The 27,138-nt window shown below is 43.7% G+C and overlaps 2 protein-coding genes across 2 annotated transcripts in view; one reads left to right on the top strand and one right to left on the bottom strand.

Annotated features, from left to right (window-relative positions):
* The window catches only part of TCOF1 (treacle ribosome biogenesis factor 1), an 86,160-nt gene extending 75,146 nt beyond the window's left edge, over nt 1–11,014 (top strand). The window contains exons 23-27 of the mRNA XM_044659860.1: nt 3,189–3,393; nt 5,238–5,849; nt 6,700–6,806; nt 8,472–8,515; nt 10,509–11,014. Coding sequence (XP_044515795.1) covers nt 3,189–3,393; nt 5,238–5,849; nt 6,700–6,806; nt 8,472–8,515; nt 10,509–10,530 — 990 coding nt within the window. The 3' untranslated portion in view covers nt 10,531–11,014. The remainder of the gene's footprint in view (nt 1–3,188; nt 3,394–5,237; nt 5,850–6,699; nt 6,807–8,471; nt 8,516–10,508) is intronic.
* Nucleotides 11,015–15,967: 4,953 nt separating this feature from the next.
* The window catches only part of CD74 (CD74 molecule), a 13,307-nt gene continuing 2,136 nt past the window's right edge, over nt 15,968–27,138 (bottom strand). Inside the window, exons 2-9 of the mRNA XM_044664496.1 lie at nt 21,191–21,366; nt 20,917–20,996; nt 20,470–20,523; nt 19,111–19,206; nt 18,750–18,834; nt 17,065–17,256; nt 16,689–16,739; nt 15,968–16,505 (exon numbers count right to left, since the gene is read on the bottom strand). Coding sequence (XP_044520431.1) covers nt 16,495–16,505; nt 16,689–16,739; nt 17,065–17,256; nt 18,750–18,834; nt 19,111–19,206; nt 20,470–20,523; nt 20,917–20,996; nt 21,191–21,366 — 745 coding nt within the window. The 3' untranslated portion in view covers nt 15,968–16,494. The remainder of the gene's footprint in view (nt 16,506–16,688; nt 16,740–17,064; nt 17,257–18,749; nt 18,835–19,110; nt 19,207–20,469; nt 20,524–20,916; nt 20,997–21,190; nt 21,367–27,138) is intronic.

Raw genomic sequence — 27,138 nt, 5'->3', positions numbered from 1 at the left:
CGGAGGTCTCTCCAGTTCGCCTGGAACTTCTCCAGTTTATTATTCCTTTTAGCACAATAGTATTCCATCACCCGCATATACCACAGTTTGTTCAGCCATTCCCCAATTGAAGGACATACCCTCCTTTTCCAATTTGTTGCCACCACAAAAAGCGCAGCTATGAATATTTTCGTACAAGTCTGTTTATCTATGATCTCTTTGGGGTACAAACCCTGGCTCCATTTCTGACGTGGGTCTGATGGCTCCTCTGCTCCTGGGGCCTTAACCAAATGAGTGAAGAGCCCAAATTGGCTTTAGTTCTACTGCAGCTCAGAACTTCTGAGTTCAATCGATACACCAGCCTCAACCTATCTTAAGTAGCAGATGTTACAGGGCATCTAGCACCATGCTTGATTGTTCATACACTTTGACCGTTTGTGTAGGGCAAATAAAGGGCTTTTCAGCTTGAGCAACAGATGTGTCCTCCGTACATTCCCTTCAGCTCAGTAGTAATTGTGAGCAGCTAAGACTGAAGCAAGTGGAACATGGTGTCTGGTTGGTACCCTCAGCATATAATAGCAAAATGCTAAAGTTCAGAGTAGCTGTGGATAGTCCTGGGGTCTTCATCACCTCCCCCTCCCCTACACTCACCTCCAGTATTAATGACCAATGTTTTGAAAGGTTTACAAAGCAGGTTTCCTGAAGAGCCCCACTTCCCCACTAACAGAGATAGGAATGGAAAGGCACCATGTGCTTGGATCTTCCCTCTATTGAAATCACGAAAACTAGAGGGAGACAACTGGCTCTGGGCAAGTGCACTGTACCTCACGATGCTCAGAGCCTTCTCAGTGTGGTTGGGTGACAAGGATGTTCTCAGCTGGCAAGATTGGGAGCCACGACCAGTATAGAAATATGTTTTTTGTGACTTCACATATTTAATCTATGTTATGAAATTGCTTGTCTCCTCAAGATAGGAGAAACCGTAGGTATTTGGAACTCATATATGTTTAAAAAATACTAGAGGGCCACTAAATGGCTTGGTGAATTGAGATCCAGGCTTAGAGACTCGAAGTCCTGGGTTCAAATTTGGCCTCAGATACTCCATTGCAGTGTGACCCCAGACAAGTCACTTACTATATAGTATTGATTCTAAGACAGAAGTTAAGGGTTGAAAAAGAAAAAAGATTGGAAGCCACAAGACTTGGATTTAAATCCAGGCATTTGTTAACTAGTGTGACCTCGAACATGACCACACTTTTTTTTTTTAAATGAGGCTCAATATTCTCATCTATGAAATAGAGAGACTCACAACTGCTTTATTACCCTACAGGGTGTTTGTGAGCAAAATACTTTGAACTCTAAAATCTATGGGTGCCTATGTATTATTCCTCTATTAAAATCCTACTTTAAAGCCTCATGGTAAAATAGGGATAACCCTGACAGGTTTGGTTGGTTAAACCTGTCAGTGACTTCTTTCTAACAGTTGCCCAGGTGGGGACTCCTTGAGAGGTTAGTTAGATGGTTAACCTCTCTAGGCCCAACCTGAGGTTGGATTGATTGATAATAGGCTATTGATTGGCTTTGGAAATGATTGAGATCTGACTGTGTAATTAATCCTCCCTTCCTAAGGGCTGTGATAGAATAACCACTCAGGAAGGTACTTTCTGTTAAATCACTATTGATAGGGAAAGGATAACAAGGTATTAGGTTTGGGGATTGGAAACCCTATTGCTATATTTGGTTATTAAGCTAATCGTTGATCAGGACTGGAGACTGCTGGGCTGGTAGAAGCTTGAGGTCTTCACCCTCTCGATATCTCTGACTGGGCCTGGCCACAGCCAAGCCAGAGAATAGGAAAGGCTATTGATGTAGATATGAATTGATGGTTTGTGTATTCTCTCAGCTCTACTACCAATGATATTGATGGCTCACTAGCTCTCTCAGTCAAGCACAGGATATATGTTTAGGTTCTGGCCTACCCTCTTCTTCCACCCTTCAACCACCCTTCACCTCCCTCTGCCCAGTTCTTGATCCAAAGATGTTTGCTCAAGTCCCAGCTCTGAGTTCTGAGACTTCCAACTGTAGTTCTTGGGGGGGTATTTATAGGGTGGGGTCAATTGATGTTTGCCCCTGGCTCACAGCACCTGGGAACATTCTGAATTTTTCAACTGCCATCCCTGTCAGTCAAGGTGGCATCCAACTTATCCCAGATTAATGATTTTAACACCTCCCATCTCTAGGCCTGGCTCTCAACTATCCCCAACTCTGGATTTTCAAAGGCTGTGCCAGCACCCTGCCACAAGGGGGGTGAAATTAGTGTCTATCACCTGTAGGATAGTTTGGAGGTGCCATCATTAGAAGGTGGGGCCTGCATTTTTTCATCTGTAACATCTCACAAAGATGGTATACAAAGTTGTCACAGGCAAATCAAGGAAGGAGTATCCACACCAGTGAAAAACTTAGATTATCACAATTATCTTTATCTATTGGGGTTTATGTAAACTATACTGCAACTATACTTTCTTTATCATTCTATATTTCTGATGTCTTTATTGTAAGATAAAGCACTTGATTTTTAATTATCAGGCTTTGCTACTGAGGTGTATAAACATAAGGGGAAAAGCTCAGAGACTGATTGGACTTGGAGTCAGGAAATTTCATCTTCCTGAGCTCAAATCCAGCTTTTTTTGTATGACCGTAGCTAAGTCACTTTACCCTGTGGGCTTCAATTTCCTCACCTGTCAAATAAGCTAGAAGAGGAAATGGTAGATCACTCCTTATCTCTTCCAAGAAACCTATCCCCACCTCCACCCCATAGGGTCATGAATAATTGGACACAACTGAAAAATGACTTAAGAGCAACAGAGGGAAATCACAGGAGAAGGCCCTGCCCTTTTTTGCCTCTTCGGAAAACTGGACGCAAGAGGCAGCTTTCATAGAATGGATTTGGAGTCAGAGACTGTGGATTAGATCCTGGCTCTGCTACTCCCTACTGGTATAAACTTGAACAAGTCACTCCCCTTCTCTGAGATACAGTTTCCTAATCCTTGGGGTGAAGGAGTGGAACTATACAGTCTTGGGGGGCCAGCTCTGTGCCCTCTAAGCCTCTCTCTAAGCTTGGCACCAGGGGATAGATGGGACATCAACGATGTGACTTCTGCTACAACCTGACCTCACTCTGCTCTCTATAAAACGATGTATTTTTTCAGTCTATCCTTTCAGGCTACGAATTTCCCAAGTCATCTCTACCCACGTCCATCAACACTCAGCTCGAGAAGATTCCTGCCAAGCAAGGAATTATGGGAGTTGTCTCTGAGGACCTGGCTCTGCAAGCATCTTCCAAAGGAAGACCCCAGGAGGGGAGTGGGGACACTGAGAAAGAGAAGCAGAAAGTGGAACAGGCTCATGAAACTGGTAAGTATAGGGTCCATGCTGGAAGAGAGAAGATTTCTGGGGATTAATCAAAGCCATTAGCATGGAACCCCCTTGGCTAAAATTACTAGCAACTATAGTGAGGGGCTTAATAGTTTCAATAGCAAATAACAGGGGGTGTGCTAGGTGGCATAGTGGATTGAGAGCCAGGCCTAGAGATTGGAGGTCTTGGGTTCACATCTGGCCTTAGACACTTCCCAGCTGTGTGACCCTGGGCAAGTCACTTAACCTCCATTGCCTGGCCCTTATTGCTCTTCTGCCTAGAGCCAATACATAATATTGATTCTAAGACAGAAGGTATGGGTTTAAAATAAAATAAAATGATAGAAAGAACTCCCTCATCTGAGAGTTTCCTATAAAATTACATAGGTCCATACCTGAGAAATTACAGGTCCAGACTTTATCCCTATTGGAATTATGTGTTAAGCCTGTCCTGTGCCAGGCATTATTGCTGGGGATAAAACTACAAAGAATGAAAGAATCCATACTCACAAGGAACTTAACTCCTTTATTAAGCTAGCTAGCTAGCAATCTATTTGTTTATGTTTTACGTTTTCAAATTTTAAATTTAGTGTTCCAAGTTCTTTCCTTCCCTAACACTTCTTCCCTACCTAAGCAATATGATATCAATTATACATGTGAAGTCATGCAAAATAGATTTCCATATTAGCCATGTTGCCCCTCCCACCCCCCAAAAAAAAACAAAGTGAAAAAAGTATGTTTTGTTCTGCACCTAGTTCATCAGTTCTCTCTCTGGAGATAGCATGTTTCTTCAAAAATCCTCAGGAATTGTCTCAGATCAGATTGTCTTGTTCAGAGGAACTGAATCTTTCACAATTGGTCATTCTTACAGTACTGCTATTAGTGTACAATGGTCTCTGGTTCTGCTCACTTCACTTTGCATTAGTTTTCTTTTCCATCACAAAAAGAGCTGCTCTAAATATTTATACATATAGTTCTAATCTGATAGATATTAAGGTAGTATCTCAGAGTTATTTAATTTACATTTCTCTAATCATTAGACACTGGGAGCATTTTTTTTTCTTTTCACGTTCTGTGGAAAAACATTTAATGAGCAAAAAAGTTTACATTTGCTTAAAAAAAAGAACTTTCAGATCTTGTCATAAACATTGGGAGCATTTTTTCATGTGATTATTGATAGCTGTGATCTCTTATGAAAACTCTTTTGACTACTTGTGAATTATGGAATTGCTTAGTTTTATAAATTTGGTTCATCTCCCTATATGGTTCAGAAATATTTATCAGAGAAGCTTGATATCCTTTTATTATTTTTAAACCCTCACCTTCTGTTTTAGAATCAGTACTTGGTTTCAATTCTAAGCAGAAGAGTGGTAAGGGCTGGGTAATTGGGGTTACATGACTTGATCAGGGTCACACAGCTAGGAAATGTGTGAGTCCTGATTCAAACCCAGGACCCCCTGTCTCCAGACTTGGCCCTTTCTTTATCCACTGTGCTACCTAGCTGCCCCTAACTTCCTGAGTCTTTTTTTTTAACCCTTACCTTCTGTCTTGTAATCAGTACTGTGTATTGGTTCCAAGGCAGAAGAGTGGTAAGGGCTAGGCAATGGGGGTTAAGTGACTTGCCCAGGGTCACACAGCTGGGAAGTGTCTGTGGCCACATTTGAACCTGGGACCTCCCATCTCTAGGCCTGGCTCACAAACCACTGAACTACTCAGCTGCCCCCCACTTCCTGAGTCTTGACTGGGTATCATGTGTAACTTGACCTTCAGAACAAATCAAATGAAAACTGGCTCATTACAGAGTCTGTAACACTAATTCTTTATCTTTTTTTCCTTATCTCCAGGGAGAGATTCAAAGACCTCAGTCTCCAAACTTCAGGCAACTAAAAAGGGGTCCAAGCCAGAAGCAGTAGATTATAAACCACCCTCCCCCGACGAGGTGGATGACTATGAAAGTCTCCTAAGAACTAAGCCTCCTTCCAACCTCCCTTCTCTAGTTCAGCTCCAGGGCTCAGGCTGTATTGAGAACTTAGGGTTTGACGATGCATTCTTTAAATCCAAGGCTTCTAAACTAAGAATGATTAGTGACCTGCCAGAGAAGAAGAAGAAAAATACCGAATCCCCGAAGTTAGCCAAGGGAAAGAAGTCCAAATCAAAACGAAAGCTGACTGAGGATGGTCCTGTTGCTAAGTCCCCCAAGAACAAGAAGAAGAAGTTGATGGGTGAAGACCCTAAGGAAGGAGAGCTTTTACAAGAAAAGACCCCTGCAACCCCCAAGGAGGAGAAAAGAGAGAAAGCAAGCGGTGATGCTAAAGAAAAGAAGCCAAAGGAGGTTCAGAGCTCCAAGAAGAAGAAGGAAAAGCCAGAAGGAAACATGGTTTCAGTGGAGGAATATGGAGATGCACCAGATACTAAGCCTAAAAAAGAGAAGAAGCACAAAAAGAAATCCGACAAGAGTAAGTCCCCAGATTCAGCATGTAAAATATATGCTCCAGGATTCCGCGGGAACGTGGAGGGAGCCTAGTGTTCCTGACTGCTGGCTTCCAAGTGGTGGGACTCACCAAGGAGTCTTTGCTGCCAGATTGTCCCTTCACATTTCTTATAGTAGAGCAAGGCCAGGTCGTGGCCACTCATTCCATATGGACTCTTGTAAAAATCCTAGGCAAAAGGAGCAACTAGGTGGCTCAATGGATAGAGAGCCAGGTGTGGGATCCTGGGAAGACCTGGGTTCAGATCTGGCTTCAGTCACTTCCTGGCTGTATGACCCTGGGCAAGTCATTTAACCTCTATTGCTCAGCTCTTACTGCCCTTTTTCTTAGAACCAAAACACAGTATTGATTCTAAGATAGAAGGGATGAGTGGTTTTTTTTTTGTTTGTTTGTTTTTTTAATCCTCTACAGACTCCAAATGATCCACATAATAGATCCTTGAACTTCACTGATTATGGCAGGTTCTGGGGGAGAGGGCAGCGCTTGAGACCTGCACCTGTGCAGGATGTCAGAACTCGGGGATACCTTGTTTGCCATATATGTAGCTGCATTATTTTCCCAGCCTAGAGAAGGATGTGAATTGCCTAATGTTATGTATATCAAGGCACAGTCCAGTGTCTCTTTATACAACACAGTTGTGGAAGTCTTCCCTGTGCCTCATCAGGTTTCTAAGCAGCCACAGAACGTAGTGAGATGTGAGTTCCAGGTTGAATCCAAAGCTACCTCTTACCCTTCTGGCCCAGGGTCTTACCTTGTCCTCACATTCCAGCAGTTCTAATACCCATTATTTATAGAATTCTCCCTCTTTCACTTCCAGAGAAAAAGGACAAAGACAAAAAGGATGAGAAGAAGAAGAAGAAAAAGAAGTCCATTTCCAAAGATCCTGACTCTGCCTCAGCATCCCTTAAGAAAGAGAAGAAAAAGGTAAGCTCTAGGATTGAGCAGGAAGGTAATACATAAATGGGCATAATAGCATCCATTTTTTAACTGGAATCGTGTAAAAGAGGCCATGAGACTCACCCTTGGTAATTTACAGAAAGGGGAACTGAGGCAATTTAGAGGGAGTGATTTGACCAGGGTCCTCACACAGGTAGTATATAAAAGAATTGGGATGTGAGCCAGGAGCCTCACACTCCAATTCTGTCCACACCACCCCCACACCATCCTCACCACACTCCCTTGGCTAATTCACTTTTTAGCTCTGTTAGTGGAAAAATACAGGTATGATGTGTAGCTCTATACCCTGCTGGTAATTATCAGTGGCCTTATACCTACTTTCTCATTCAGCTCTCATAATATCCCTATGAGCTCTATGGTATGAGTATCATTATCCCTGTTTTATTTTATTTTTTAGACTAGACCCATGATTTCATTGGTTTAGGGAATTCCAAGAGAGGAAACTCTTTCAAATGCTACTGTTATTTTAATTGCAATAACTCACATGCACATAGAACTCTTTCTTTATCATAGCCCTGTGAGGTTTAGATAGTGGTAGCAATAGCGTTCCCATTTCACAGATTAGGAAACAAGCCCCAAGAGAGGGGAAGTGACTTAGGTCACCCACAGAGTGAGTGTTAGAGGCAGATCTCTCATTTAGGTCTCTTGGCTGCAGATCCCAGTATACCTTCCACAGGACCAAAGCTCCAGAACCTCATTTTTGTCCCAAAGCCTTTTGGCAATCTGGTGACACCTATGGACCACTTCTCACAATAAATTGTTTTCAGGTTTTTTAAACCCTTACCTTCTGTCTTAGAATCAAAGCAGAAAGACTGGTAAGGGCTAGGCAATGGGGGTTAAGTGACTTGTCCAGGGTCAAACAGCTGGGAAGTACCTGAGGCCATGTTTGATCTCTTAGAAGATGAGTCTTCCTGACTCCTACCTTGGCACTCTATCCACGGTACCACCCAGCTGCCATATTAAAGTGTTCTTGGGAGGGACAGCTAGGTAGCAAAGTAGATAGGGTGATAGGCCTATCACTACCACTGGGTGGCCCTGGGCAAGTCACTTAACCTCCATTGCCTAGCCCTTGCCGCTCTTCTACTATTGATTCTAAAATGGAAGGTAAAAAAATATAATAGAACCAAATGATATTAATAGATAGTTTTCTAAGTCATCTGGGCAGCGGAAATCCTTGTACTTAGTGAGTGATCCCTGTTCTATCTGAATTTAATTCCATGGCTCTGGGGAAGGCCGAAGATTTAGGTGAGGCGCCCAGCTAGCCTGGCAGTGAGAGGCTCCTCCTCTGAGAGTGCTCTGGATCAGTCAGAACTGAAGCTCCAGGCCGTGTCTCCGGATGTAAGGCAGTGCCTTCTCCACCGGTGATGCCCACCCCGCTCTCTGCTCCTGCTACCTTTCTGAGGGTGCTGAGTTTGTACTGGCAGCGTGTCATGGGCGCCGGCAGCCAGAAAAGCCTGAGGACGCAGCCTGTCACCGCATCCTCCAAAGACACAATCCTCCTGATAGGATCTGCCCGTCCTCCTGGCCCTGGCTGTGGCCTCTGCATGCTCTCGCTGTCCACATCAGCTACCCAGAAGGCCTGCCCCTCTGCCTTTCCTCTGTTCACACGCTTCTCTTTTTCTTCCTCTACAGAAAAAGAAAGTTAAACAAGTAGATGAAGAGGCACTAAGCAACAGGTAATGAGTGATCCTGTGTACGTCTGTGGGAGACGAGCCCATGTAGACTCTGGCTCGCTTCTCCGGGCCTTGAGGGACACTGCTGGCGAAGAGTGCCTTCTGTGCCCTCGTCCCAGGCCTCCCCCGACCCCTGCCCTGGGTGCTGGGGCCTGTGAAGACAGTGACAAAGAGGCCAGAGAGGTGTGGAGGAAGCCCAGGAGTTTACTCTGCCTTCGTGTGTGTTCAAACCCTAAACCTACTCTTTGCCCCTGAATCCATGCAGTTGGACATATCATGGGCATTGGGCAACTCATGGGATCACTTCCTCCAGTCCCCAAACTTCCTCATCCATCAGCTTGGGTGTCCCTGGAGCTAACGTGAGCTCCGCCCTCCCTTCTTTGTCCCACATCCTAACTAAGCTGATTGTCACATTTCATCATATTAACTTACCCCAATTCATACCATAATTTTTGTTTAGCCCTTACTCAAATTTTGAACATTCAAGTTGTTTCCAGTTTATTTTTTCAGTTATAAATTGGTGCCACATATATCTTTTTTTAACTCTTACCTTCCATCTTAGAATCAATACTGTGCATTAGTTCCAAGGCAGAAGAGTGGTAAAGCAATGGGGGTTAAGTGACTTGCCCGGGGTCACACAGCTAGGAAGTATCTGGGGCTAGATTTGAACCCAAGACCTCCCATCTCTAGGCCTGGCTCTTAACCCACTGAGCCACCTAGCTATTCCCCCATATATATATTTGACCTCTTTTTTTCCTTACTAAGAACTCAGGATGTAGTTCCAGTATTTGGATCAAAGGGTATGATTGTTTTCATAACTTTTATAGTTTGTCATCAGGGCCTTTTCAAGAAAGTTTTTGGCAATTTGACATCTGCCACTGTATGTGACCATAAGCTCTTTTTCCAGGGCCATGCCAAGATGGAGATTTTAAAATTAACTGTGCCAACTAGAGTTACATTGGTGCTGCATAGTACTTCAAAGTTGTTGTTTTTTTTTGTTTTTTTTGTTTTTTACAGCCCTTACCTTCTGTCTTAGAATCAATACTGTGTATTGGTTCTAAAGCAGAAGAGTGGTAAGGGCTAGACCATGGGGGTTAAGTGACTTACCCAGGGTCACACAGCTAGGGAGTGTCTGAGGCCAGGTTTGAACCCAGGAACTCCCATCTCTAGGCCTGGCTCTCAATCCACTGAACCACCCAGCTGCCTCCTTCAAGGTTATTTTAATTCACTTTTTTTCCTTTGATTTTTTTTTTTATTGCATATTCTCCAAATGTTTGTTTACCATTTGTGTTTCCTCTTTTGTAAATTGTAAATCTTTTGGCTATTAGTCTATTAGAGGTGCATTTTTATTCTTTTTGAATTCCCATTTGCACTGACAATTGGTATGTTTGTTTTCGAGAGAGAAGGGAAAAGGGAAGAAGGAAAGGAAAGAAAGTGGGACAGCTAGGTAGTACAGCAGATAAAGCACCAGAGAGTTCAAAATGCCTTCAAATCTTCAAATACTGCCTCGTTGTGTGACCCTGGGCAAGTCACTTAACCTTTATTGCCTAGTCCTTGCTTCTCTTCTGTCTTAGAACTGATACTAGAAAGATAAGAGCTAAAAGAAGAAGAGGAAAAAGGTAGACCAAATTCAGACAACAGAGAGGTGCTTAGACCATTCCATGCTATTGCTCTGATCTCCTTTGGACTAGATAATGTCATTTTCTTTTGTATCAAGAATCATTTTTGCCATTTATGTTCTTGCTTTTATTCTTGGTTGGGTTGTTTTTCCCTGCGACAGCAAGAACCTCCTTATGAATGAGGGTTGGGAAAGGCAAGGAGAGAGGTCCAGGATCAGGACTTAAGGGTAGGGAATAAAAACAGAAAGTTAGTCAAGCTAAGCTGTCCCTTCCCCTTTGTTTTTTATAGCACCTGTAGGATAAACTCAGTCTCTTCTTTTTTTTTTTTTTCTTTTAAAGAATACAAATGCCAGAAAATCTTGTATTTTCTCTCCTAGGATTTTTCTAACCACGTCATGACATGTCTATGACAACCTCCCACCCTGGGAAAAAAAAGCAACCAAATCCCAGCATGACCTATGAGCCAATGGATCCAGCAGGAGCACACTAGGGTAACGAGAGAGAGCTTCTGACTCTCGCACGTATCCCTAATGAATTGAGTGATCTCCATAGAGATTATACCTAATATATATATATATGTGCATATATATGTATAGTATTTTTTTTAAAAGAGAGAACTACCCCTTCTCCCACTGACACGCCTGTTTCTAAAGGCCTTCGGTACTCCTTGGCTTCAGAACCTTTCCTTCCCCACTTGGGTAGAAGACCCGGGGAGTGCCGCCGCCGCCGCCGCCACTGCCATCGCTGCTGGAGACAGACAGAGCGTGTTCTGATGGAGTCCTGGCTCAAGCAGGTGGCTTCACTTGAGGGACTTCCCCCTCCTCGTTATCTTTTTAACTAACTTGTTTTTAAAGCTCTGCAAATAAAAGATTGGTGTGGAAGAGTCCCTGACTGCTGTGTGGAGGGCGGGGGGCGCCCAGATTGGTTGTATTTGCTGGGAGGGTCTGTTAGCGCATTTAGGTAGTGGGCAAAAAACCCATGTCCCAGCCGGAAGAAAGGGCTTGTTTGCATTTGAGGTGGCACCAAAGTTTACAAAGCGCTTTACCTAAATGTATAATCGTTTGTGTCTCACAGTCCCTTGAAGCAAGTACTGTAAAGCTTCTTACCCCTATTTACTATAAAGAATCAACCTCAGGGAGGTCCAGTGATTTGCCTGCAAGCTAGGTGGTACTGTGGAGAGAGCACCAGGTCTGGACTCGGGGAGACGACTTCCTTGGGATTAAATCTAGCCTCTACACTTACAGCTGTGTCGCCCTGGGCAAGTCACTTCACCTCGTTTGCCTCAGTTTCCTCATCTGTAAAGTGAGCTGGAGAAGGAAATGACAAACCACTCTGTATCTCTGCCAAGAGAATCCCAAATGGGGTCACAAAGAATTGAACTAAAAAATGACTAGACAACTAAATTTGAACCCAGGTCTTCCTGACCCCAGGCCCACCATTGTCCACTATGCCAGGTTATCTTTTGGCAGTTCATATGAGAAACAACTGGTTCTGTGGCTGCTAAGTCAATCTAATCAACGGTATGCTGTGGCAGCTCAAGTCACTGCTGGCAATATAGTTCCAATAGCAAGAGATAATCATCTTTTTTGTTTGTTAAACCTTTTACTTTTTGTCCTAACAAGGGCAAGGACCAGGCAATTGGAGTTAAATGACTTGCCCAGGGTCACATAGCAAGGAAGTGTCTGAGTTCAGATTTGAACCCAAGACCTCCTTTCTCCAAATCTGATGCTCTATTCTCTGAGCCACGCAGCTGCCCCCAGGAGGCAATAATCTTCACACTCACTACCTTTACACTGACTTTCACAGAACTCATTGAGTTCTGGCGACCACTTTTGAGGGAGGATGCTGGAAAGAGAACAACCTGACTGCCAAGAAGATTAGAGCTCATGTGATGAAAATTAATTGAAGAAATATGGTTTTAACAAGTGTTTAACCTAAAAGAGAAGCTTAGGGCAAAGCATCATGGCTGCTTTTAAAGAATTAGAAGAGCTTTCATCTACAAGAGGAGTTACAACTTATTTTGCTTGACCCTAAGGGAGAAAACTGGGACCAGTAGAAAAACATTCCAGTGGTGCAGGTTTATTTTTTTACTTTAGGAGGAAAAGTTAGTATATGCATTTGAAGTTGTTCAAAAGTATCTTGAGTGGGGCAGCTGGGTGGCTTAGTGGATTGAGAGCCAGGCCTAGAGATGGGAGGTCCTGGGTTCAAATTTGACATGAGATACTTCCTAGCTCTGTGACCCTGGATTAGTCACTTAACCCCAATTGCCTAGCCCTTACAGTTCTTCTGTCTTGGAACCAATACACAGTATTGGTTTAAAAAAAAAAGTGCACATTGAGATGAAAAATGCTATCTACCTCTAGAGAAGGAACTGGTAGAGTCTGCAGCTAGATTGAAGCAAACTTTTTCACTTTATTTTCTTGGTGTTTTTTTTTTTTTTGTCTTTTACAACACAATTAACATGAAAATATATTTTCATGATCCCACATGTTATAACTTAGATCAAATTGCTCATGATCTCAGGAAGAGAGAAAGGAGAGTTGGGGAAAGAATTTGGAACTCAAAATTTTAGATTTCAAATTTTAGAAAACAAATATTGAAAATTGTTTTTACATGTAATTGTGAAATAATAAAATATTATTGGGGAACAGAAAGCACCTTGAGCTGCCTTAGGAGAAAGGGCACACTCTCCTGCTGTTTGTCTGTTTTGAAAGGGTGTTCCCAAGGAGATTCCTGCTGAGGGTCTCCTTGGGCTGGATATTCTTCCAACCCTGAGATTTAATGAGAGCATGCAGTGTGGATGCTGAAACTATCTGCTCCCATCTTGCCCTCCTCTCACAACCAGGAGGTTGAAGCAAGGTGCCGTCCTTCCATGCTTGTGAGAAAGATAGGCAAAGACTGTTGTCTGGTTTGTCAGAAGGAGACTGAGGCCCGTGGAGGAGAGTGATTGCCCAGGGTCACACAGCTAGTAAACTGGAGAGCCCAAATGAAGCACCCGGGTTTCTCAGATCCACTGTAGAAAGAATCCAGCATTCGAATCTGTCATCATCTTTTGTCAGTGTCCAGAAATGGAGGCTCCATATCATTTTATCATTTGCTTGTCCTACAGATTAATTTCATCTCCCAAGTCAAAACAGGATTTCTCCATTTTTTTCTGGTTTCATCAGTCAAGAAGCATCCCTGCTTTGTGCTAAGTGTGGAGGGTACAAAGAGAAGGTTATCATCTAGCAAGTGGAGACAGCGTGGATAGATAGATAGATAGATAGATAGATAGATAGATAGATAGATAGATAGATAGATAGATAGATAGATAGATAGACAGACAGACAGACAGACAGACAGACAGAAAACAGAAGATAATTTAGAAAGAAAGGCTCAAGGACAACTGAGTGGCCCAATGGATAGCTAGGCCTAGAGATGGAAGGTCCTGGGTTCAAATTTGACCTCAGACACTTCCTAGCTGTGTGACCCTGGGCAAGTCACTTAATTCCCATTGCCTACCACTTGTCCTTATGTCTTAGAGTTGATATTAAGGGGGCAGATAGGTAGTTCAGTGGATAGAGAACCAGGCCTGGAAATGGGAGGTTATAGGTTCAAATCTGGCCTCAGGTACTTCCTAGCTGTGCGACTCTGGGCAACTCTAGCGCTTACTGCTCTTCTGCCTTGAAACCAATACTTAGTTCTAAAACAAAATGTAAGGGTTTAAAAAAAATAAAAATAAAAGAATTGTTACTAAATCATAAGGTAAGAATTTAAAAGAAAAAAAAGTTCATGTAGAAGACAGTGCTTGTGACAAACCCAAGTATATGTCCAGGGATTCTAAAAGGTGGAGATAAGAACTAAAATGTGTTTGTAACAGGTTTTATTTTTCTTGCTTTCTCAGTGGAGGTGTGGAAAGAGGGGATGACAGAGGTGAGGAAGAAAATGTGAACTTGAAAATGAGATTAAACTGGGGGGGTAAAAATAATCCCTACTATCCTATCTATGTAATCCTAGGCAAGATAAATTAACTTCTGAGCCTCAGTTTCCTCATCTGTAAGAAAAGGTAATACTCCTGGTACCTACTTTACCAAAATTGTTGTGAGGCTTAAATTGAAATAATATTCATAAATGACATTGCAAAATTTAAAGTGCTAAAACCAACAGCAACTTTTTAGTAAGCATATTTCCCTCCATGATGGAAAAAAGAACACGGGACCCAGAGTCTGCTTTCTTCTTTACCACTTCCCTAATTATCTGTATGGCCAGAGCTAGACAGATCATCTCCCCTCTTTGGATCTTGATCCCTATCTGTAAAGTAGAAGCTAGACTACAGCCAGCAATTTTTTTTTTTTTTTAAATTTTAAAACCCTTACCTTCCATCTTGGAGTCAATACTATGTATTGGCTCCAAGGCAGGAGAGTGGTAAGGGCTAGGCAATGGGAGTTAAGTGACTTGCCTAGGGTCACACAGCTAGAAAGTGTCTGAGGCCAGATTTGAACCTCGGACCTCCCATCTTTACAGCCAGCAATTCTTAATAATAATAATAGCTAGCATTTATATAGTGCTTCATTTTAGCTTCACAACCGCCCTAGGAGGTAGTTGCTATTATTATCTCCATTTTGCAGATAAGGAAAGTGAGGCAGGCAGAGGTGAAGTGACTTCCCTACGGTCACACAGCTTGTACATGTCTGATTTTACTTTGGCAACATCTCTCAAATACACTCCCTTCACTGCTACCACCCTAATGCAAGCTCTCATCACCTCAGACCTGGGGCACTGCAATAGCCTGCTGGTGGGTCTGCTCAAGGCCTCTCCCTATTCCAATCCATTCTCCAGCCACTAAAATGATTTTCCTGGAGACAGCTAGGTAGCCCAGTGGATAGAGAGTCCGGCCTACAAATGGGAGGTCCTGGGTTCAAATTTGGTCTCAGATACTTCCTAGCTGTGTGACCCTGGGCAAGTCACTTAACCCCCATTGCTTAGCCCTTACCACTCTCCTGCCTTGAAACCAATACACAGTATTGATTCTGAGATGGAAGGCAAAGGTGTTTTGTTTTGTTTTTTTAATTTTCCCAAAGTTGCAGGTTTGACTCTGGCACCTCCCTACTTAATAAACTCCAGTAACCGTTCCCCTGTGGTCTCTGGGATCAAATTCAGTGGCCCTTCGTGCCCTAGCTTCCTCCTGCCTTTTCAGTCTCTACCTTACTTCCCACCTTGTTCTTTCCAATCCAGTGACCCAGGCCTCCAATAAGGCCCTCCAGCTCTGGCTTCCCCCATGCCTGGAACGTTCTCCCTCCTCTGCTCTGACTGCTGACTTCCCTGGCCTAACAAAAATCCCACCTCCTACAGGAAACTTTCCCCAGCCCCTCCTTACTCTTAAGTACCAGAATTCAGCTCATTCTTATTTATCCCGTATAGCTCATTCGCTTAAACTTGCTTGGGAGCTCCTGAAGAGTAGATTCTGTCTTTTGCCTCTTTTTCTACACCTTGGTCCTTGGCATATAGTAGGTGCTTAATCATTATTTGTTGATTGGTTGAGGTCAGATTTGAACTGAGATCTTCCAGGTCCATCACTCTATACCTACTTAACCTCCCTGCTTTTTCTTTGTCAGGGATCCCCGTGGCAGTCTAGTGAAATCTGAGAGACCACTTTTGAGAATATTTTTTAAATTTATAAAATATATAAGATTATAAAGGGAACCACTTAGATTGAAATAGTTGTCAAAATATTTTAGGAAGCAAGTTCATGAACCCCCTACCCCTCCATTGAAGATCTCCGAGCCTAGACCATTTCTAGGGTCCTTTCCAACTCTCTTGTTTTAGAATGAATCTAAAAGAAACATGACACTTTCCATTTCCTACCTTATGTTATTTTAATGTGAAACTTCAGTTTCTTACAAGCAGATGATAGCAAATGAGAAGAGCTCTCTTACTTGGAGGATGCTGGAGTGGGAGAGGAGCTAGCTGTTGCTGTGCACTGTTACAGAGAAACAGGACTAGGTTGTGGAACAAGGGGCAGGTTTTCAGATTGGGGAAGGGAAGTTGATCTGTTCAACTTTATTGTCTCCCCCCCCAGCTCAAAATGTAGAGACTGGTACCTCCTGTGGGGGGGATGTATTCATTTCTCCATCATGGATCAAAGGAGCAGGTTGGTGGTCCCAACTCTGCCCCTTGCTAGCGGTTCAATCTTGAGAAGCTGGGCCCCAGAAAAAGTGGGATGTGGGTTTCTGATTGTGAGAGGGTCAGGGGAAGAAGATAAGGAAGGGACAGAAAGATGGATGATTCCTGGGGGGTGGATAAGTCAATCAGAGTATATAAGCGGCAGTCACTGGTTTGCAGGCCTCGGCTGGTTTCATTAGCTTTTGCTGTTCTTGCCTTCTCTTAGATCATTGCTGGGAGAGCAAAAAGAGAGGGGAAAGGTTAAGGCCTCCCATCCATCCCATTCAGAAGAGCTCCACCCCCCCACCCCATTGAGTACCCCCTACTTTCTCCCCTTCCTAGCTCAGTTCGGTTGGTTGGGGATAGAGACAGGCCTGTAGGAGTCTGAGGACACTGGCCGTGCTCCCCTAACCTACCTTGAGTAATGCCCATTCCAGAGGATGTTGGCTCCTCGGTATCCAAGGGACCTGAAAATGAGGCGAGCAATTTATTCTCTACTGACCCAACGGGACTAGACCTTCACCCAACCCTAAAGTAGGTCATGGGAACCCAGGGGATAACAAACGATTCTTAAACCTGTAATGTTACCATGTCTGAGTCCATCAGGACTGGACAGAGTAATGAGTGCCAGATAGATGGACGGACGGGTGAACAAAGCAGTGAGGGAATGAGTGCTTGAATGAAAAGGCTACATGCATCAGGGTTCCTGGAGAGACAAGACTGATACATATTGACCATACAACGATGGCCTAAGTAGAAGGAAGACCTCCTACCCCCCTACTATCTGCTTACCACTGCAATCATGGCGACCACGGCTCTTGGTGTGGGGGACCTCGGTGCCATTGGGGTAGACGCACCAGCAAAAGCCAGTGCTGCCATGGCACTGAAGAGGCTCATAGTTGCCATTCTCGTCGCACTTGGGGCAGAACATGCCCGGGTGGACGTGAGGAACACGGCTCGCCTCAAGCTGGCACTTGGTCAGAACTGAAGCAATAGGTTTGGGAGACACAGGGTGAGCTGGCTCAAGTCCCCACACAGGTCCCTCCCTCAAGCTCCAAAGACTGGGGATTCCGTTTCTCATTAGGCTCTAAGCAGAGCCCAGCTTTTGATTAGCCCAGAACCTTCCATACGAGGATCTATTGCATGGATGAGGAAGACCAGTGATTACAGAAAAGAGTTGGGCGAATGGTGGAATTTTGAACCCTAACTCTTGTCTGAAAATAACAGGGATGTAGATCTGAAAGAGACCCCAAGAGGACCTCCAGTCTGATCACCATCTACAAAGTGGTCCATATCTAGAGTATACCCAAGGCAAATCTGAAGAGTGGAAATTCAGGATGCTCCAGAGCAGACCCTCTCTTTAGCCACACAACCAGCTGAGTGGCGCAGAGATGGTAAGAGCCCACTGTTGAATGCTTGATGATTTTTTTAAAGCTAGCTTATGAGAGCAAAAGACTTTCTTCAAGGCTCATCTCCCGAAAGGGGGGCATGTCCTAAGATCATTCCAGGACTACAAATGCCAAGTGAGGCATATAACAGGGAGACACAGACTCTGGTGGCTAAAGGCCATACACCTGCTTTCTCATCTCTGGGTAATATTTTGAGACTCAACTATATCCCTATCAGTGATAGCTTTGATGGATAGTTGTGACATGAAAGAAAATTAGACTCTGCTTGGCTCCAAAGAGCATGAGTAAAGATGAAAGTTTCCAAGAGACAAGTGTTGGAAAATAATTATCTTTCCAAAAGTAGAATGGTCTGTCTGGTGAGAGTGGGTTCCCCCTGACTAGAGGTCTTTAAGAAAAGAATGGATGGGGACAGCTGGGTGACTCAGGGGATTGACAGCCAGTTCTAGAGAGGGGAGGTCCTGAGTTCTGACTGTGTGACCCTGGACAAGTCACTCAACCCCCATTGCCTAGCCTGTACTGCTCTTCTGCCTTGGAACCAATACACAGTATTGATTTGAAGATGGAAGGTAAGGGCTTTTTTAAGATTGGATGATCATCGAGGGTAAGGTATTTGTAGAGGAGATTCTTATACTATACGGGGCTTCCGAGATCCCATCCAACTCTGGTTTCTGTGGTAATCCTGCTTCTTCATTTTATAGACCTCTTACTCACCAATGTCATGATAGTGAATATCTCCCTATTTTACAGAACAGAACCTGGACCCAGAAAGGAAAAGGCCACCATAGAGCACACCTGGCCATATAGCCTTCTCAGACACTCAGTCAATTGAACAGTTAACAGGTTTGTGGAAATACCTTGACCCCTACCTCCTCTCCCACCTACCACTCACTGTATGGGAAGCACCCTTTGCCTCTCAGCCCTCCCACTGTCTTACTGAGCCCACAGGGTGGAAAATTCGCTTGTTGTATATGTATGTATAGGGAATGGAATGAGAATGTGGGAGAAGTTCCCAGAGGTTTCTTGCTGGGATTCCCTTTACCTTCCACCCTCAACCGCCTTCCCCAGTACCTTTCTGATAAGTCTCAGTCTTCTCCTCCTTGGGTTTCTTGCTCATCTCAAACAGAAGCCACTGGTGCATCCAGCTTTCAAAAATCTGGGATGTGGAGAGGGAGACAGAACCACCTTTCAGTTCCATTCAGAGATTCACAAGCCCCTTATACCCCAAGGAGATAGAGAAGGGGAAAGTGGCTGGGAGATGGGTCAGGGATTTGCTCATAGAACAAGGAAATGATTTCTTTCTGATGGATTGAAAGGGATCCTCCATGGTCTGGTTTAACCTTGTCTGAAGACGTCTTTGTCCCCGGTACCCTCCCTCCATTCCCAGCTCTCTTTCTAGAGCCTAGAGCGGCGGGATGAGGGAATCCCTGACCTTCCAGTTCTGAGGATCCATGTTGCTCTTGAGGTGCTTCAGGTTCTCCTGAAAGCTCTTGGTCAGATCAGGGAAAGATCTCCTGGGGTCAGACTGCTGCAAGAAGCCAAGGGATCAAAGGGAAGGTTAATAAAAGGCCAGAGGGAATAGTGACCCTCTAATTTTCCTCACCTCGTGCCTAGACTATTGCAACAACCTTCCGGCTGGTCTCCCCACTCCAGTCCATCCTCCTTACAATTAGAGAATCAAGAGAGGTCTCCCCGAGGCTAGAGCCTCCAGAAACGCCAAGGGAGAGAGAGAGTCAGCCTGACTTACCCATGTGAGAATTCAGGGGGAAGCAGTCTGAGGTCTCACCAGAGATCCTTCTACACCAAGTTCAAAGTGCCAACTGCCTCCATAGGAAGTTACCATCATATTTAAAAGATAACATCTTTCCTCACTTCCTGCATCCACCTCCAATTTCAAGGGGACAAAAGTGATCTTCCAAAAGTGAAGATTGTAGAGGGGAGCCAGGAGGCTTAGTGGATAAAGCACCAGGCCTAGAGTTAGGAGATCCTGAATTCAAATTTGACCTCAGATACTTCCTAGCTGTGTGACCCTGGGCAAGTCACTTAACCCCCATGCCTAGCCTTTATTGCTTGTCTTCCTTGGAACCAATACCCAGCATTGACTCTAAAACATAAAATAAGTTTTTTTAAATTGAAGCTCATGTTATTCCCCTACTCAAGAAACTCCAGTAGCTCCCTATTACCTCCAGAATCAAATACAAAACCTGATAGCTTTTAAAACCCTTTACAACCTGACCCCTTCCTAACTTTTTAGTCTTCTTGGACTTTATTCCCCCGCCCAGTGATACTGTTCATTTCTCAAGCACGACCCTCTGATCTTCTGGTTCCATGAAGTTTCTTTAGTTGTCCCCCATGCTTAGAACTTTCTCCCTGCCTTCTCCTCCTGTTTCCTTCAACACTGAGCTAACATCCTACATACAAGTAGCCTTTCAGAGTCCCCCTCAGTGCTAATGCCTTCCCTCTGTGATTATCTCCAATTTATACTGAATGTCTTAGTTGGATGCAGTTGTTTGCATGTTGTACCCCACATTAGACTGTGAGCTTCTTGAGGGGGTAGGGGCTCTTTTTTGCTTTTGTCCTTATCCCCAGCACTCAGCACAGTGCCTGACACATAGTAGCACTCAGAAATTCTTATTCACTTGATTTCTCTCCCTTACTACTCTGCTTCTCCAAAGCAATGGGATTTAGGGATGGTCAGTCCTTGTAGGGAGGAATGGAACTCAGCCCCTAGGCTGCATGCTGTACCTTTGTGGGAGATTGAAAGACTGGGGCTAATAATGGAACCTCTTACCTGTAACAGGTACTTCACTTGGTCCGTGGTACTATTTCCAACCTTTGTCAAGTCCTATAATAGAAAAGGGAAAATAGGGAGTCTAAAACTAGAGAGAAACCAAGCAACAGCCTGGGGACTGTTCTGACTGCTAGGGTTCATCAACAGTTGGAAGAAGAAAGAGTAGCCTCTCAACCTCCTCACATTGGGGCCGTGGAGTCTGTAAGTGTCCTCTGGGACTGTCCTCTCCCTTAGGTCTGTCTCCCTTGGGCCCTCCTCCCAACCCCACTCAAGAATTCCCACTCAGAATCTAAATCAACTAATCTAATCAAATAGTGTTTGATTTGATCCCTAACCTTTTCCCCAGCCTGCCCTTGTTAACTCAGCCTTTTTTTTTTACCATCAATTCTTTCCTAGAAGAGGAGTGGGTAAGGGTGGGGGACAGTGGGAGCAATGTGAAGTCCTTACCATAGATGGGAGGCTCTCAGGCTCCAGCTCCCTCATGAGCAGGGGAGTAGCCATTCGAAGTTTGCTCACCGGCATGGCACCTGCAAAAGGAAGAAAGAGGTTTAAGTCCAAGGAAGGGACTCTGAGTTCTAGGTCAGATCAAGGGAGGTGGAGTTTGGCCATCCCAGAAAGTACTGGGCCCCAGGGTCGCATGAGTTGGTGCCTTTGCACTCATTTCCTTAAACTCTTTACTCTAGGGATACGGGGAAAAGGGAAGAAGGCAAAGCAGACTCACTCTTGGGAAGCTTCATCTTCAAAGACTCGAGCTGTAAATTCTGGGAAGTGACGGTGAGCTTGTCCAGTCTCCCCTGCTGCTGGTATACAAAGTAGATGGTCGCAGCTTGGCCAGCAATGAGCAGGGCCATCAGCATGGAGAAGCCAGTGTAAAAGGCTCCCTGGTTGCAGGAGTTTCTAGGACAGACAGAGAGGACACTCAGGCAGGTGGGAGAGAATTAAGGAAGAAGGAATGTGCAGGAGCCCTGAAGATGCAAGATTACAGCCCTAAATTCAAGTCCTAACTGCTACTTGGTGGGTGATCTTGGGCAAGTCCCTTCACCTCCAGGCTTCAGTTTCAGCCTCTGCAGGGTGATGAGGGTAACCTCAAAGGCCCCTTCCCACCCAGACATGTTGCAATTCTTTGATCTCATCTTAGAATGTGGATACGGTTCTTTTCTCTTGTGGGCCATTCTCTTCTGAGTCACTCAGCTGGGTGAAGAAAAGGTAAACCCTATACAGCAGAATGTGAAGAGGAGGGGACAAGGCAGGGTACAGAGATGAAAGAAGAAATTCCAGTCTCTTCAAAAGAAAGGGGAGGGGTAACCAAGTTAATGAGAAAAGGGAAGGAAATGGAGAAGGGAGGGCTGAAGAAGAACCTGTAATAACTTGGAAGGGAGTTTGGGGAGGGGGGGACAGGTCTGTGAAGAGCTGAAGTCCTCAAAGAAGCAGGGAAAGGAAGCTTGTCATAAATATATGGTCTGGGAGAAATAGAGTAGCAATCAATCAGAAAACAGTTATGAAGCATCTACTATGTGCCAGGCAGTGTGCTAAGTGCCAGAGATACAAAAAGAGGCAAAAATGGGTACCTTCCCTTGAGGAGCTTATAATCTAAGGAGAGAGGCAGCATATAAACAAATATATACAAAGTAAGCTATATTCAAGATAAATAGAAAATAAGTAACAGAGGTAAAGCACTGGAATTAAGAGAGGTTAGAGAAGGCTTCTTGTAGAAGACAAGATTACTTCTAAGTCCCTAAACTTTTTCCTCTATCATGAACCTCTGATAAATCTTATAAAGCCTTCTCAGAACCTTATCTTGTGTCACAGAATCAATACTAAGTATTGATTCCAAGGCAGAAGAGTGATAAGGGTTAGGCAATTGGGATTAAGTGACTTGCTCTGGATGGAACACCTAAGAAGTGTCTGAAGTCAAATTTGAACCCAGGACCTCCCATCTCTAGGCCTGGCTCTCAATCCACTGAGCCACTTTACCTGTCCCCCAGTCTAATATTAATAAAATGTGTAGGATTGCAAAGGAAGTCAATTCTATTGAAAGACAGTTACCCATCTAGATTTTCTCTCTCTCTCTCTCTCTCTCTCTCTCTCTCTCTCTCTCTCTCTCTCTCTCTCTCTCATTTTTTTAAGACAAACTTATGGACACCAGGTTTTGGACTCCTTGACTTAATGCTCTCTGAGGTCCCTTCCAGCTCTGACATTCCATGCCTGGATTAGAGGGTCAGCTTGGGTTTGGAGATAAGTGGCTGACCTAAGCTGTTTTCTTTTCCATACACAGGAGTAATCATAGACAAACCAAGGCTAGGAAGGCCATAAAAACTGCAGGTGTGAATAGTATCAAAGACCACCACTCCCTGGGGAGGCAAGGAATTGGGCCCACCAAAGAGTTGGAAGCACCTCAGCTAGAATAAAGGAAACATCACTGTAGGAAATTCAGCCAAGAACCTAAGTATTGGAACAAGGGCTTGTGGCAGATGATGGGAACAGAGAGAGAGAGAACCTTCTTTCCTCTGTCAGCAGCACAGAATTCTAAAATCTCAGAGCTGAGAGGGATTTATTTAGGCAAAAAGGATTTATTTAGTCTCTACCACAGGGAGAAGTTGTGCTAACCCCTGGGACAGGAAGAAAGACAAACACTAGTGCTTGCTCCTAAGGACCTCATAGATCATCTAGTCCAACCTTCCAACCAGTGCTGGAGCCATCTCCCCTTATTAAAGGCCTTCAGGCAAAGGCTGAGTCTTTTGGAGATTTTTGTTTTTAAGAATGCCTCAAAATCATGGTGGACTTCCACAGATTGTGATTTCAACCATGTATTTGGTTACTTCATGGAGTAACTCAACTTTATGAGCATCCCAAACACATCAACATTTTTGGCTTCTTCAAAACCCCCATCTGCCTGGCTGTAGCCAACGTCTCTGACTCTGTTTAACTAGCTCAGAAACACTCAGATTATTTTGTGGTTACTGTCTAGTTGGGGAGGGGGAGAGGCAGAAAATACTTCCTCTTTGTCCATCTTATAGAAGAAAAAAACAAGGACAAAATCTCACAGGGGTTGGAAAAAAGAAAGCCAGAAACAGAATTTTTTCTCTTACCCATCAACCAAGCCAATTAATGAAAGTCATTTGTTGGCTGGTCAGTAAGTGCCTCACTAAAACATCTAGAACTTTTGTGGAGGGGCCCAAGACTGCACATGTTCTATTTGAATGCATTTTTGTGGGTATTAGTGTGTAGGATCCACTCTTCTTAACTCCTCTGTTTTCAGGAATAAGAGCTACACTAAATGTGCTTCCCCTGACCATAGTGCTTAGGAGTCCTTCCACTCCACTTTGAAAGTGTTTGTGGGATCATCTTAGGTGGGTGTCCTGTCCTTACTGCCACCTTACCAGTCCCATGGAGGGGGAGTGAGTCATTGCTTTCTCCACTCAAATATCCCTCCCCCGACTTTGGCTAGCCATAGAAGAATCTGGGACAGTCCAGGATTTTGAATCAGAAGACTTGAGTTCAAACCTTCACTCTGCCAATCAATCCCTGCATGATGGTAGACATTCAGCCTCCGTATTAGCTTTGGTTTCTCCGTTTGCAAAATAAGTTTGGACCGGATGGCCTCAGAGGTCTCTCCTGTTTCTAAATCTATGACCCTATGATGTCAACAGTCCTAACTCCAAATCTCATGAGCCTAGACTACCTCAAACCAACGTTGGAGTGCAGGCATTGTTCTTGGCTTAGTCTTCTGCCAAACTAGCCCCACCCTGGTCCTTTGCTTGACCAGCTTCCAAGGTTTTTAGGCCCCCAGACTCCCCCTGGAGGACATGGCACAAAATTTATTCTGGCAGCATCCCTAGTTAGGAACTTCTCAGAAAACTTTTTTACCTAGTAATCTGTGACATCATGAGTCAAATCTTGTTCTGATTTGTCTGCTTGACTAATTTCTGGGCATTTGTCCAAAGGAAGAGTAGAAGGCCTCCAAATGTTCATTTAGAAAGGGGATATGAAGGGAAAAAACAAAACTGTAATGGGGGAAAGGGAGGAAGCGAACTAAAGAAAACCCAATCACTTTTCATTCAGTGAATTTGGGAAAGTTGGGGAGAAGTGCGCGCGCGCGCACACACACACACACACACACACATTCTTGGTCCCTGGCTGTCTTCCAAACTCTCCCCACTCCCGAACCTACCCACAGACTATAGAACCCAACAACCAATAAGATTAGCTTGGTTCATGACATCAGAAATTGCTCGGTAGAACTATTTCTGAAAGGCTCCTGATTTCACAAATGATCTTGGGATAAACACAGCAAACCTGCATTATAAATTTAACATTTGGGACAGCTGAGTAGCTCAGTGGATTGAGAGCCAGGCCTAGAGACAGGTTCTAGGTTCAAATCTGGCCTCAGACACTTCCCAGCTGTGTGACCCTGGGCAAGTCACTTGACCCCCATTGCCCACCCTTACCACTCTTCCACCTATGAGCCAAACATGAGCCTTAACAGAAGTTAAGGGCCAAATAAATAAATAAATTTAGCATTTTTTTTCTAAAAAGAGCATGCAAGATATCTGAACATTAATATATAACAGTGACAGATCCTGTTATAACCACAAGAAGGTCACCATTTTCCTTCTCTCCCCCATTCCTAGTTGAACTGTGAATGAGTTTGTTTCTAACAAGATGAAGGGATGTGGCTTGGAAGTAGGAGGCAAAAGAGCCAGCATCAGACAACTTGGGTTTGAATTCCTAGTTGTACTAGGTTCTCCCTATGGGATACTGGCCAAATCTCTTAACTTCTCTGGACCTCGGTATTCTTATCTGTAAAATGAGGGTGTTGTAGATGACTTTCAAGGTTCCTCTCATCTCTTAAGCTATGATCTAAGCACTCCCCAACCCTTGGAGGCCCCCTTGTATCTCCCAATAATTAATCCTTTACACACTTCTCCCATTCTAGCCAAGCTAACATCCTCACTCAAACCTAAGCAGAATTTGAGATGCTCTTTCTGTCTTCTAGTAGAACATTTTTTCGGGGCAAAGGAGAAATATGTGTTGGTAAGGTTGTGCAAACTCATCTAATGACCTCATTTGATCTTCTAGCCATCTACTTGTTTAGGTTCTTCCATCTTATAATTAATACTAAGTATTGGTTCCAAGGGCTAGGCAATGAAGGTTAAGTGACTTGCCCAGGGTCACACAGCTAGGAAATATCTGAGGTCATACTTGAACCCAGGGCCTCCTGTCTCCAGGCCTGGCTCTATCTATGGAGCTACCCAGCTGCCCCCTCCCCCCCATTAGATTTTTTTTTTTAAAACCCTTACCTCCCATCTTTGAATCTACTACTACTGTTTATTGGTTCATAAGCAGAGGAGCAATAAGGGCAAGGCAATGGGGATTAAGTGACTTGTCCAGGGTGACAAAGTTAGGAAGTGTCTGAGACCAGATTTGAACCCAAGACGTCCCATCTCTGAGTCTGGCTCTCAATACATTGAATCACTCAGCTGCCCCCCTGATTAGATTTTGAACACAATCTCTGGGGAAGTGGGGAAAATTTTTCTAGCTTGATACTAATCCAGCTTCCTTCCTTCCCCATCCCCCTTTAAAAAAAAAAAAAGCCAGACATGGAACCCAACAACCAGTAAAAATTGCCTTGGCTTGTGACATCATAAGTTTCGAGGTAGAACTACTTCTGAAAAGCTCTTGGTTTCACAGATGACTTCAGAATAAATAGAGCAGACCTGCATTTTAAGTTTAAGGGTTTTTTTTTTCTTTTCTAAAAAAGAACACACGTGTTAACTGAACATTAATACAGAACCCAGATAGACCACATTGTATAATCCATATATAGGCTATAGACATTCAATTAACTCTTACAGTTCTGAGCCCAGGCTTGGGAGTTAGCAGACCTAAGTCATCAAGTCCTTCCCCCACTCTGGGTCTGTTTCCCTTCTGAAAAATGAAATGAAACCAGGTCCTCTAGATCCCAAGCCTGGTGCTGCCCACTGATCCACTTAGCTGCCCATTTGTTTATTCCTTTTCAGTGTATTACTAAATATTGTTGTTTTATGTGAATGTTCAGATTCTATTGCTATTCTATAGCCTTAACAAAATTAACTCTCATACCTCTAGTTCCATGTAGGTGGATTTTTTCTAAATTCTATGTAACTTATTTCTTCCTGCAGGCAAACATTTATATCTTTTATTTTTAAATTTTTTTATTTTAAATTTAAATTTAATTTATTTAAATTAAATTAATAAATAAAAATATTTTAAAGATGTATTTTTAAAATTATCTAAAATTCCATTTTTCCAATTTTCTTATTTATAGGATATAAATATATGGATAGACCTCTTTTTTTTATCTCTTATCCTGTTAAGTTAGCCTCAGTGGATTGAGAGCTAAGCCTAGAGAGGCCTGGGTTCAGATCTAGCCTCAGACAATTCCTGGGCAAGTTACTTAACCCCCATTTCCTAGCCCTTACTGCTCTTTTGCCTTGGAACCAATACACAGTAGTGATTCTAAGACAGAAAGTAAGGGAAGAAGGGGGAGGGGGAGGAAGAGGCGGTAGTAGTGGCAGAGAAGAAGAAAGAAAGAAAGAAAGAAAGAAAGAAAGAAAGAAAGAAAGAAAGAAAGAAAGAAAGAAAGAAAGAAAGAAAGAAAGAAAGAAAGAAAGAAAGAAAGAAAGAAAG

Source organism: Gracilinanus agilis, chromosome 2 (genome assembly GCF_016433145.1).
Source record: "Gracilinanus agilis isolate LMUSP501 chromosome 2, AgileGrace, whole genome shotgun sequence".
In the NCBI taxonomy this organism is placed as follows: Eukaryota; Metazoa; Chordata; class Mammalia; order Didelphimorphia; family Didelphidae; genus Gracilinanus; species Gracilinanus agilis.
This window is presented reverse-complemented; position numbering and strand designations above follow the sequence as displayed.